Source organism: Canis lupus, chromosome 13 (genome assembly GCF_048164855.1).
Source record: "Canis lupus baileyi chromosome 13, mCanLup2.hap1, whole genome shotgun sequence".
NCBI classification, from domain to species: Eukaryota; Metazoa; Chordata; class Mammalia; order Carnivora; family Canidae; genus Canis; species Canis lupus.
Window position 1 is genome coordinate 56,674,711 of NC_132850.1, and position 12,950 is coordinate 56,687,660.

The 12,950-nt window shown below is 37.4% G+C and overlaps 1 protein-coding gene across 1 annotated transcript in view; it reads right to left on the reverse strand.

The window, feature by feature from the left end:
• Positions 1-420: 420 nt before the first annotated feature.
• The window catches only part of GASK1B (golgi associated kinase 1B), a 46,037-nt gene continuing 33,507 nt past the window's right edge, over positions 421-12,950 (reverse strand). Inside the window, exons 3-4 of the mRNA XM_072773770.1 lie at positions 6,519-6,745; positions 421-3,205 (exon numbers count right to left, since the gene is read on the reverse strand). Of these exons, the coding sequence (XP_072629871.1) occupies positions 2,998-3,205; positions 6,519-6,745 (435 nt within the window). The 3' untranslated portion in view covers positions 421-2,997. The remainder of the gene's footprint in view (positions 3,206-6,518; positions 6,746-12,950) is intronic.

Consider the following 12,950-nt stretch of genomic DNA (forward strand, 5'->3'; position numbering starts at 1 on the left):
ACAGGCTTAGAGATTATAAATTTTTTGAGCATAAGTCTAAGACATTTTATATTTTGATAAGTCCCCCAGGATACCTAATAAACTTAATAAGATTGAATGCTATAAAGAAAACCTTAACTATAGTTCTAAGACTCACCCCCAGCAAAGAAAAACAAAAATCAGTCTCTTAGGGTTTGTGATAGCTATTAACTAATTTGCATACCGCGGAAGACAATGCTTTATGTACACCAAGAAAAAGCATAAAATCACTGGTAACAATGTCAAATATATGCATACACGAACACAATCCAACAAAACTCTTAATTGTTCAGTTGTTTCTTTTATCATGGACAGTGGTAGCAAACCGTCTTCCGTACTTCACTTCTGAAAAGTCACCCATGTACAAAAGAAAACCCACCTACAAAATAAAAAGCACGCATCTTTATTTTCTAATATTTTTATTATAGATTTTTAAGATATGTATTTATTTTCATATTATCAGCTTAAAGAAAATAAGTCACACAAGAACAAGCTTTTGTATGCCTGCCAAGGTAAATTGTTCTATTTTAAATTTATCAAGTTATAAATAAACCACATAATATGCTTATGTGAACCAAACCACAGCATAATCTGAGTGCATCTGAAAGGCGCAGAGTACTCTCATTGTTTCAGTGAGAAAAAAGAGGAGTGTTACTTAGAAGTAAAAGCCTGGCCCTGTAGCTATCCATTATTCAAAAATAATACGGCATGAATTATTCACTGATTATAAAGCAAAATACATTGTTAAAAAGCAAAGGTGACTAAAATAAACATGTGTTCCTGGACCTTTCATTTAATATTAAGCATGTCAGAATAACTGGAGGCAAATAAGCAAAACCAGACCCACATAAGGGAGAACCAAGCTGCCCCAAAGCAGTGCAGCTGGAGAGGCAACATTATAGCTCATTTCTAAGGAGACTGGAATTCCCACCACTAATATCACAAATTTGGATAAAGATGCTCTACTCCATAAAAAGCATATTAAAATGAAAATATGCCACCTTGATAAGACAAGGTACAAGGCAACTTGACAATGAGTTATTTTAAGTCAGTGGCTCAAAATAGAACCTGGGTCTCCAAGCTTCTGTTAGGACAGTTTTTTTTTTTTTTATTAAAATACTGATTAATGAGAGAAAAGGGGATTTTTAAAAGCCGGAGCACAGCAGGTAAAAGTAGAGACTCGGGAGAGCCAAAGAGTGCACGGGACATGTGGAACAGGAGAAGGGAAATCAGAGTGGTAGAGGGATAATGGGAAAGAAGAATGGTCTGAAGGCCACTTCTCTAAGGGTTAGCCCAGCAAATAAGGATGTTAAAAAGTGGTACTTGAATGTGAGCCTAGAAAAGTTCTAATTAGGTGATCAAATGATCCCTCTCTCCTTGCCTGTCTTCTCTTAGAGTTAGCAGGCGTTGTTTTGACATTTTTGTCCCTATACCTTTGAATAAATTAGAATCTACAGGTATATATATTTTTAAATTTTAGTCTTTATTGTTGTAATGCCTTTAACAGTTCTACTTTACAGTGATATTAAGCGACCCTTGATTAGAACACAGAAGATATGGGACTTTAGCAATAACACACAGACTCGAGAAAACAGAATAGAATGTAGTACAGCATTCTTAAATCATATTTTTAAACTTTCAGGGGAAAAAGAAGTCAGTATATCAGCTTTTAAATAAGGATAGGTGTGAGGGGGGTAGAATGATGACTTGTTCAAGATTTGAAACCTCTGTAAGAACATCTATCATATGTGATGACATGGGTATCTTTCCAGGACACAAAGATCCAACACATGAATACTGTACTTCCATGTCCCTGTGCCTAATTAAAAAGTTGGTAGAGGGAGTTTGGGAGGAATTATTTGAAGCTTAATATTGTCCAAATTCACTGTTTTAGTTCTAGTCATGTGCTTTCAATGAGGAGAACTGAAAAGAGTCAGGTTTCAATTTATTTTGTTCATATTTTTCATATTAGGATAAGCCAAACAGCATATCTAAATGCACTCGGTATCTGGTTCTATCGTCAGTATCTCAGCAACATCATTTAAGTCAGTTTAAATATAATTAGAACAAATCTAAAGAAATCCCCTATTATTAAGAAAATATACAAAACTATAGTATATCCTTTGTAAAAATGACATTTTTTCAAAGAGCATCCATTAAAAAAAGGCACACTAGAAGTATAGTTTCAAATAAGCTAATTTATACCTTAAAATTGTTTAATGTCTAAGCCACTAGACATAAATTGGACCAAAACTGAGGAAGCAAAACTACCTACTGTATAAATTGTCATACTTGGATGGTTTCAAAACTGAAAACAAAACAAATTTCTAAAAAAAAAAAAAAAAGTGAAACTGTGATTTTTGTTTCTCAGACTCACAGAGATGGCCGATCATATGCAGATAGAATATATCGGCGCTTTTGCAAATAACCCACCATTTCTCGTGTAGAATTATTGTGTGTGCTGGTGTTTTTGTAGATCATATGCCTCAGTTTTCCAATATGGAACTGCCTCCTCTGGGTCATATTGGGACGGCTCTGTTTTAACAATCAGCAACTGAAGAATGTCAAGAACCGTTCCCATCAGTACTTGATCAGACCAGTCAATATGGCATAAAATACACTTTGTTAAAGGAGTCAGTACCTCTGGTTTACACTGTTCTGTTAAAAGGCACGACAAATGTTTTAACAAAGCTAAATAATGATTACAACCATTCTGTAATCAGATGTTGAGACTCGCATGACATGATGTTAGAGGAAAATATGGACAAAAATCCTTGGAGCAGTATGTTTTTTAAAAGGTTTTAAGTCTGCTTATAGTGCTCAGACCGATCATATACACTTGGTTAAATTCATTTGTTTTATATATTCATCTACACTGCCTCATTCCTAAAAAGGCTTGAGGTTTGTGCATGTGGTTTGAAAACAAAAACAAAAAAAAAGCATAAATATGCCTAGTATTATACCCAGAAGATGCTTTTGTTATTCATTCATAGGTAATACTTTGGCCCCATGTGCATTGATGTAGGTGAGAAGGATTTTGGCTCTCTGTTCTATTACATCGATGAGTTTTTCAATTCCTTGTCTACCGCCTTGACTCTCCCAATAAACTTTATCAAGAAACAGGGACTGAAGGAGTTTCTGCCGTAAGTGCTGGCTCTTCAAAACAGAAACTGCAGATTCGGGAAACCTGAGAAGATAAAATGATATTTCATTCTTAGTAATTGCTTAGAAATATTATGCCTTACCCAATTGCTCTGCCCTTCATTAATCTGGCACAAATCACACTATCAAATAGTACCTGGAGAATGAAAACATTTTTGTCACTGTCAAGCCTGTCAAGCTGACACTTCTCTTAACAATAATATACTAGAAGAATATGTCTCAAGGGACCTGAATTTTCTACGTTGAATTTTCCATTGAGAACTTGACATGCTAACATCTTATTTAAAGTCATTACTGTAGGCAAAGAAAGGCATAGAATTAAAAAGAGTTCTGTTAGCCTGGCAAAAATACTTTCCTCAATCTTCAGCTCCATTTCACCCATAGAAACCACTTCAATCTGTCAAGTTAGAATAGTATCCTCATAAGTGTCAACGTGGGGTTTTATGCAAGAAAATATGAGAAGCAAATTGCTGATAAATGCATGACTGATTTTAATGTGAAATAATCCAAAATGTAGGTAGTAAAAAGAGAAAGGAATCATTCCATGACGCCCAATTAAATAAGGAATTGCTCCTGATTCAGACTACACTTCAGGAATTCTGAGAATCTGGGAGCACTTTACTGAACTGGAATACTAAATTGTTTTCAAATCAATTTACCAAAACTCAAGTTTTAGAGCCAGCATTCCACAGTGAACCTTCTTTGGAAAACCTGAGGCCAATTTGGAAAGGTCCTTGTTGAACGACCTTAAGAGAGTGCTTTGGGCTGCCTGTTCTCCATTTAGAAAGTGAAAACCAAGCACATACACTATCTGATGACCTCTGTCAAGTTTCTGGTTCAAAGTCTTAAGGAATGTCTTGCTGAATCTCCAACTGGCCCCATCCAGCTTTCATTGAAATACTGATGGAAGCACAGTACAGCTACTGGGGTTACGTGGTATATTTCATGTAAACGTAATTGCTCCTTAAAAGCTAAAATAAGAACATATCCTGGGGACGCCTGGGTGGCTCAGCGGTTGGGCGCCTCCGTTCAGCTCAGGTCGTGATCCTGGGGTCCTGGGATCGAGTCCCACATCGGGCTCCCTGCAGGGAGCCTGCTTCTCCCTCTGCCTGTGTCTCTGCCTCTGTGTGTGTGTGTGTGTGTGTGTGTGTGTGTGTGTGTGTCTCATGAATAAATAAGTAACACCTTAAAAAAGAAAAAAGAACATATCCTTGTTTGAGGAATACAATTTGCCTAAAGTTTCAAGCCTCCTAAACGCCTTTTCCAAATTCCAATGGAGTGAACTAAGGATGGCATTCAGGGGGCATAAATGCTGGGCATCCAGGTCCAGATGCTGCAGAAAGACCAAAGGCCACAGAGCTGGACGTGCTTAATGAGTCTGAGTAAGCGTGGAATTAAATAATACTGATAAGATGCCCTGAGCTCCCTGAAGACATGTACTATATAATTTAGTGGCCATAGTATTAATTAAGTAAGCATTTTTGCTCTATGAAATATTAATAATCCATGATTTATAAATTCTATGACCCTTCAACTAATTTCACTGTGGCAAAATGTACGAGATGAGACGGTGAAAACCATGGATCTCTTTAGCGACTAATCCTTTTCATAAGGAAAATCAAAAAAAATTACCTGTATGTGCATTACATTAACAGGAATATTCTATGCATAAATCTGGGCTAGCAAATCATCATTTTTACTTTTTTTTTTAAAAAAAAGATTTTATTTATTCATGAGAGACACAGAGAGAGAGAGAGAGGCAGAGACACAGGCAGAGGGGAGAAGCAAGCTCCACGCAGGGAGCCCAATGAGGGACTCGATCCTGGGTCTCCAGGATCACGCCCTGGGCCAAAGGCAGATGCCAAACTGCTGAGCCACCCAGGAATCCCCTCATTTTTGCTTTTCAATGCATGACTTACTTATTCAAAAAAAAATTTAACTTCAAACTCATTACTCCTCAAATTTCATTGGAAGTTAACTTCTTTGGAAGCATAAATAAGACCGTATTCATATTAATATGAATGTATAGAATGGCTGGACCATATTCTCAGGTACTCCTAATTCCAAGAGAAAATTTAGAGATTTAAGAAGACCCCATAATATCAGTAAGAGATGCCTTTGGCAAATTTTTCCTTTTTTTTTTTTTTTTGGCAAATTTTTCTACACATAGAATTTCTGTAGTTTAGTCACTTTAAAGAATCTGTCATATAGTCTACCTTCAATCCACAAAGAGATGTGAGAATGAGTATGCAAGATGCGGCAAGAACTCATGAAATTGGGGCTCATGAAACTTTCATGGGAGCAGTATTGTTTCTAGTCCTGAAAGTACATAAAATCCACATTACCTGATTCGGAGAACTAGGAAGAACTAATGAAACATGCTTCAGAGTGTTGTTAATAAGAGCAACAGCATAAACAAACAAGTCACTGCAGAAGAAATGACTGGACCTGGATTTGGAAGACTGGGGTTCTACTCTCAATTTTAGACTCATTCACGTGCTCTCCAGCAGTCACTTAGCTACACCAAGCTGGTTAACTCTTTCACTAATGCTCCCCTCTATTTGCAAGTCTCAGACATACCCTAATGTCTTGGTCACTGATTTCTGACAAGGTAGGAAGGCTATGTAGGGCGGCTATGAGCTGGGAGGCCTGAAATCCGCACTCAATCCCTGTAGCTAAAGTTGAATGGCCCAGACTCTACAGCGGGTTCCTGCCATTATTAAAAGAATCTGTTTCCTTTATTTCCAAATAGATAAGCTCAAGATACTTTCCCCCATAGTCTATGTCTACCGGAAAGATTTCCAAAAGTTCAAAAACCCTCCTACCTGAATTCAAAAAGCCACTGTCTCCAGCAGATTAGCTCTAATTTCCCACTGCATTCAGAAGTCTCTTGAGTGTATTATGCCTTTGATTATGCCTTTGGACATCCCCCCAGTCAACATCTGCATGCCTGTTCTTCCCTCTGCCCCATGCCCTGGTAACGGAGTTTCTGCTACCCACTCATCCGTGCTTTGCCGGTTCCTATCCCAGAGGTCCCTGCATGCTTCCAACCTTACCCAGGCGGATGTTCACAATGAGGCCCAACCAACACAACAGATGTGAAATGTAGTGGGAGTTTTGTAGGTTGCATGGGTTAGTGATAGTGACACTGAGGCCGCAGTCTTGTTCTGTTCGGTTTAGGTCTGTTTCCCATTTCTGGGCCTCCAGTCCCCAATTCCACATCCACAGTTCCATTCAAGGGTCAGATCAGTCACACATAGCATTTGGGTTTTCTTAAAACCTTACTACTTATTTAATCGAAAAGTGATGTCCCACAGATGTTACATCATAAAACTTACTCTTTAATGCCTTCTAACAATTTGAAGTTTAAGTTATCCTCACTCCTGTCAAAAAAACCCTTGTTGTCTATGAAGACCAAATGCCTTGGGTCATGCTTTCGCTGGATAATGTGTGCCAGAGCCACAGAATCTTGGTCGTCACATTTTGGCCTCAGTCCATTCTGTACACAGGCATCTTCCTTTCGAGGTCGGAATCCACAGCAATTTGTATCTAAGCGATTATAAATCTGAAAATGGAAAACAAAAACAAAATCCAAGATGCTGAGTAAAAACAAAACTTGGGAAAGTTAGATTTCTGAAGAATTAGTGCTTTCTAAATAGCTGCCTTGCCAGAATCTAATAGAGCCAGGCTCATTTAATTAAAGGCAACTGTCAGAGTAAGTCCAAGGTTCATATCCTTCTGACTAAGCCATGGTTAAAAGCATTTCCAGCTTCTAACAGCTCCAAAGTCAGATCATCCAAGTTAGACATCTCCACCCTTAATATTCAAAGTTCCCACTGACATCATATGCAGACGCATGGCCAGAAGAATCTCTGACTCTACTGATGACAGAAGATAGAAACCACTGCCTTTTTACATAGCTAAAGGCTATATAGCTTGTTCTCTTTCTCGAGTTGGGTTATAGAAAACCTGTGCTATCTCAGTGGCTCTAAAAATTTACTGCATCCTCTGACCTCTCTGGACTTTAGAATTACACTATCTAACCTGAAATAAATAACATAGAACGAATCTTTTGAAAAGATGTGACATTCAGCAATGATAACAAAAAGCACTACCCATATGGGGCCCACAGCTAGATTCTAAATAAGTGAGCACCATTAATAAAATTATTGGGTCCAGTGGGGTTTATTATGGGGATAGGGTTTCTATCCAATAGAAGAGGTAAGCAGATCAATTAGAAAAGGATAATTGTGTCATCTCCATTTCTTTTGGGCAGGAAAGAAATAATATTTATTAATTGGGATAAATTAAAGTCTCAGCTTAGGAATTAGATAAATTTCAAGTCAAATCTCTGTTCTCTCACTTAGCTCTATGACCTTGTGTAGGGTCCTTTACATCACCTACTCTCAATTTAATTGGCTGTATAATGGGAATGATACTATGGCACTGTGCCTCGTACAGTTAGTGGGAATTTAGTTAGCTGGAGGGATCACCACCCACAGCTGTGATCCAGGCATCTAGAAGATACTAAAAAAAAAAAAAAAAAAAAAAAAGTGAAAATAGCTATTATTATTGAGACACACACATATATACTATATGAAGTGATTTACCTAGAAACTATATGTTGGCAAATTGAATTTAAATTAAAAATTCTATCTCATTGTAGAAAATTTCTAAAAATTTCTAAAAATTTCTATCTCATTGTAGAAAAAAAAGAGAGAGAAAGAAAGGAAGAAGCTTCCAAGACAAAAGGCAATTTCTCCATATTAATGAAGAAATATTGAGCCTCAGGGAGGTTAAATAATCCACTCTAGGTAGCACATAACTAAGTAGCAAAGTTAAGATTTAGACACAGCTATATTTGTCTCCAAAATTTCATGATTCTCCACCCAGTACATCATGTCAAATAGTTTAAGGCTAATCAAAGAGTACACATTCACTCATGATTCAAAAGATGGCTGGACCCGACACTTTGGCAGTAAATTCCCATCCTTTCTCTTCCCCTGTTTCTGCAGATCCTGTGGGGCTGGCCACTCTAAGAGGCCAATTGCTCAGAAAGGAATGCAGAAAGAGCAGTACCGAAATTTAGCCTCCTTGGAAATGACCACCCATTCATTCATTTATTCACCCAACAAATGTTTATTGAACATCTACCACCTGTCAGTGAGCTGGGCACCAAAAAAAAAAAAAAAATGTTGCCCATGGTCAGCACCTCCCCACCAAGACTACTCCCAGAGGAAAATGAAGTGGTCATTTAATGTTGCCTCACTACCACAGCAAACCTTAAGAACTGCACAAATGACCGTCCTCTCTGTCTTCTGCACAAAAGTGAACTTTGTATCAACCAGCATATTTTGAGAAACAGGGATTGTAAAAGAAGTCAGCCTAAACCAATCTTCTATGTCATTTATGTAAAACCAGTCACATGGGACAAGGGTGGTCAGTGAGCCAAGAAACATTTGGATAATGCAGAGGGTACATTGCTGATCTACAAGCAACGTACAGATAAAGGGAGGCCTCTCTTGGGATTGGTTCCAGGCAGCTGATCCATGGGGCTATAAGTCTAAGCAATGATTTATCCAAAAGGTCACATAGGCTGATTGCAGAGAACAGTAAATTCCCACTTCTGGTTAAAGCGTCTCTGTCTGATATGAGGACAGGGGTCGCCCAAAGGTGAGCAAGAGTGTCCCCAAGCGAATCACTATAGGTTAAATGAAAAAAAAGCACAAATTAGAAAGTATTAGAAAAATTTATGGAGCCCTTTCTCTTTAAACAATTTGGTTCATTTTGTGTAGTATCCTGACTGCCTTTGAATATAGGAGAAATCAAGTGACATAAAGAGATTGCATCTGATTAGCAATCATTTAAGTTAAGATCAGAGAGTCGGAGAGGACATGAAAAATAACCCTTCTAGAAGCTGCTTCTCCGTCGATCTTCCCTCTTTTATATACATTAGCTAATAATTCTCAAAGACTCTCTATACCTTTGCTCCATCACCATCGTATGTTTATATCCAGTTATAATGACATTATATATGGGGGAAAAACTAAATACTGCTTAATTTTAACCGCAACATTTAAGGTCTGTTATGTTGGATAAATGGTTTAGAACTTAAGTTTTATGCACCAAAACTTAGCCCTTAAGGGCACTGGGTGGCTCAGTCTGCTAAGGGTCTGCCTTGGGCTCAAGTCACAATCCCAGGGTTCTGGGATTGAGCCCCGCATCTGGGCTCCCTGCTCAGCAGAGAGTTTACTTCTCCCTCTCCTTCTGCTCCTCCCCCTACTTGTGCTTTCTCTCTTTCTCTCTCTCTCTCATTCTCTCACTATATCTCTCTCAAATAAATAAAATCTTTAAAAATAAATAAATAAAATGAAATTTAGCCCTTAAACTACTTAATAATCGCACCCAGAACCCTGAACATTTTTCTTCATTGTTAATTTCATATCAGTGAAGAAACGATGAAGACATAGAGCCACATTTCTGTTGTTTCTACAGCAAAGCCATCAGTAGCAAATATATTGTTAAATAATAATAAGCGCCTTAGAGTTTAGACCCCAACTTTCAGTATTTCTATAAATATTACACTCTTCTATTTTTAAACTACAAGAAAACATTAAAAGTTAGAGGTGGAAAAGACCGATTTAGGTCATTTTTTATTGCCTTCCCAGCCTAGATTGTTTCCTACAGTGTATTTTTAAAGTGCTTTGTCTGATCTAATTTTGAATCACTCAACAGTCTGTGATGATTTCACCACTTCCCCGACAGACTGTTGTGCCATTCAAGTCTAACAGACCTTATTATTAAAAACGGGTGTGTGTGTTCAGCTCAACTCTTCTTCTAGAAAATGTTCACCCTTCCTTTTATTCAGATCTACACATAAAGTTGGTGGGTATGTTAACACACATTGAGTGTGTGTGTGTGTGTGTGTATATACACCTACAAATATAGAATTAGATTTTAAGGCCTCAAATAATCTGGGTTTCACTTCATTTTTCTTATCCTCTAACTACAGTAAATTATGTCTTTGTATTATTGTCCTTGTCTAGCAAGGGCCTAAGTAGCTCTTAAATCTTGTTCCCTAGCTCTTCTCAGAATTTTTAGAGTCTTCTTTTTGAATTCACATTCACTATACCAAAAATAATTTGACCACAAAACCATAATCCACTCCCTTAAATTCAATGCCATGTTGCTTGGCATTTAATTTAGTTATATGTTGAATACATTTCTGCTTACTTCCAAGAGAGTCTACCTATTTTTTTAAAGCCTAATAAAGCATATCCTCAATAGCTATGAATCCGTAATATGGTGTTAATATATTTTTTGGCGCACACATTAAAATAATCATTCCATTTAACTACCGCATAATCAAACACTGTAATTCACATCCACAAGTCTATGTCCTTAGAAAATTATCCTACAAAGAAGACTCATTGGGGGTAAATTTTATCAGGCTAGTGACTGTGAGTATTGATCATCATTAATGCAACTTGTTCAAATTCACAACCTCTCACTTTTTAAAACAAGGAAAATCTTTTATAGAATCGATCTTCTGAATCTGAAGATTACTACCAACCATCATTTTCCATAAAATTACTCTTTCCTCTTTTAGGAAAATATATCTTTTCAATGTTTACCTAACTAAAATTATACTCAGAAAAATCCAGGTGTCCCAGCCAATTTTTTTGTTGTTGGTGTCGTGGGGATATTTTTAGATATACTGCTTTCTTCTAAAGTTCCTTTTTTTAAATTCCATTTTCCTTTTAGGAGTGTTACTTTTGCCTGAATGAAAAAATTATCATATGAGTGACTCAGTTATGTTTACAGAACCTAAGCAAGTAGGCCTCTGCTGCACTGACCAGCTCCCCAAAGCCCCATAGGAATCTATAGAAACCCAATGACGTTCCACTCTTGCACAACGCCTATTCTAGATGTGTCTTCAAAAAGTGGGTCTATCAAAGGACAAACATTATATGGTCTCATTCATTTGGGGAATATAAATAATAGTGAAAGGTAATAGAGGGGAAGGGAGAAAAAATGGGTAGGAAATATCAGAAAGGGAGACAGAACATGGAAGACTCCTAACTCTGGGAAATGAACTAGAGGTGGTGGAAGGGGAGGAGGGCGGGGGGTGGGGGTGACTGGGTGACGGGCACTGAGGGGGGCACTTGACGGGATGAGCACTGGGTGTTATTCTGTATGTTGGCAAATTGAACACTAATAAAAAATAAATTTATTATTAAAAAATAATAAATAAATAACAAAAAAGTGGGTCTATCAAAGCAACGGCTTCATAGCTTCTTTTTCCTCAAAACAATGGGATTGAATGACTAATTCCAAGCAATATCTGAACAAATGCAAAAAAAAATATTCTAAAAGTGCTGCTAATATTAATGAAAAACATAAGAGCAATCATTTACTGAGTGTTTAGCATGTGTCAGGAACTGTAAACTTAATGCTTTATACGTATTGTTGCTTCTAATCCTCAAAGCAACCTGAAGAGATCGGTGCTACCAACAGTCCCATTTGATAAGAAAAGCAAGTGAGGCACAAAGAGACTCGTTGACTGACCCAAGGTCCATCACTTCATAAATGACAGAACTCAGGATTCTAACCCAAATATTCATGCCCTTCCCCATCCTGATTGTATCTCTCATATGTAGCCCAGGTGGTAGTGAAGAAAAAAAAAAAAAAGCAAGTGCATTTGTATAGAATATTAAATGTCACTACATTTAATAAATGCTGGTTATAAGGTTTCAGCAGAAATAACAAAAAAAAATGCAGTGTAGGAGTTCAGATAAAAACTCATGAAGGAGAGGATATTATGGTTGTATTTTGAGAGACAGGGAGTATTTGCTAAAAAATAGGCAAAGGCATGAAGGTAGGAAATCAAAAGACATTTTTAGAAGAACTGAGAGTACGTTAGACCAGTAGTTCTCAGACTATCTGTAGTGAAAGACCAGGTAGTTTTATTGTTTCTCTCCCTCAGCCTCACAATTCATATGGATTGTTATTTGTTAAATAATAATGATAATAATTTATCACTGGAGAAATAAAATTTAAAAAAATACAAAATACCAACCAAACATTTGTTAGAATCAACAGATGAAATTCCTCTACCACATTTCTATCAAAGTTTCTAAGTGCTTGCTTGTAATTTTTGTACTTGTCATGGACTAGTAAACCAGCAGAGACCTTGAGTTCCACTTTGAGTAGGACGGTGCGGGCCTGAGCTGTCGAGGGTAAGGGGAACGTGAAGGTAGGTAGCAGAGCAAAAGATGGATAAGAGTATTTTTATTGTGCCTTTAGGGGAAAGCCAAAAAATCTGATGTGCCTTCAGGTCTCACTATATTTTCTCAAGTTGAGCTGGAAGAAAGGTAAAGGCAAGGGAGCAGCACATCAAGGGAAAATGTTAAAAAAAGAAAAGAAAACTAAAGGGAATCAGGACCTCTCTTGGAAGCTGAAGACAGAATAAAATAAAGATGTTCTTCCTCACATAGATTAGAAATATCTGGGGCACCTGGGTGACTCAGTAAGTTAAGCATCTGCCTTCACCTCAGGTCATGATCTCAGAGTCCCACCTCGGGCTCTCTGCTCAGTGGGGAGCCTGCTTCTCCCTCACCCATTCCCCTTTCTTGTGCTCTCTCTCTCTGTGTCAAATAAATAAATAAAATCTTAAAAAAAAAGAAATTCCCCTAATCCAAATATTTTTTTTCATTCGACTCTTTTAGTTAAATTATGTGACCCTGTAAATTTTTCTACCGCAGTTTCTG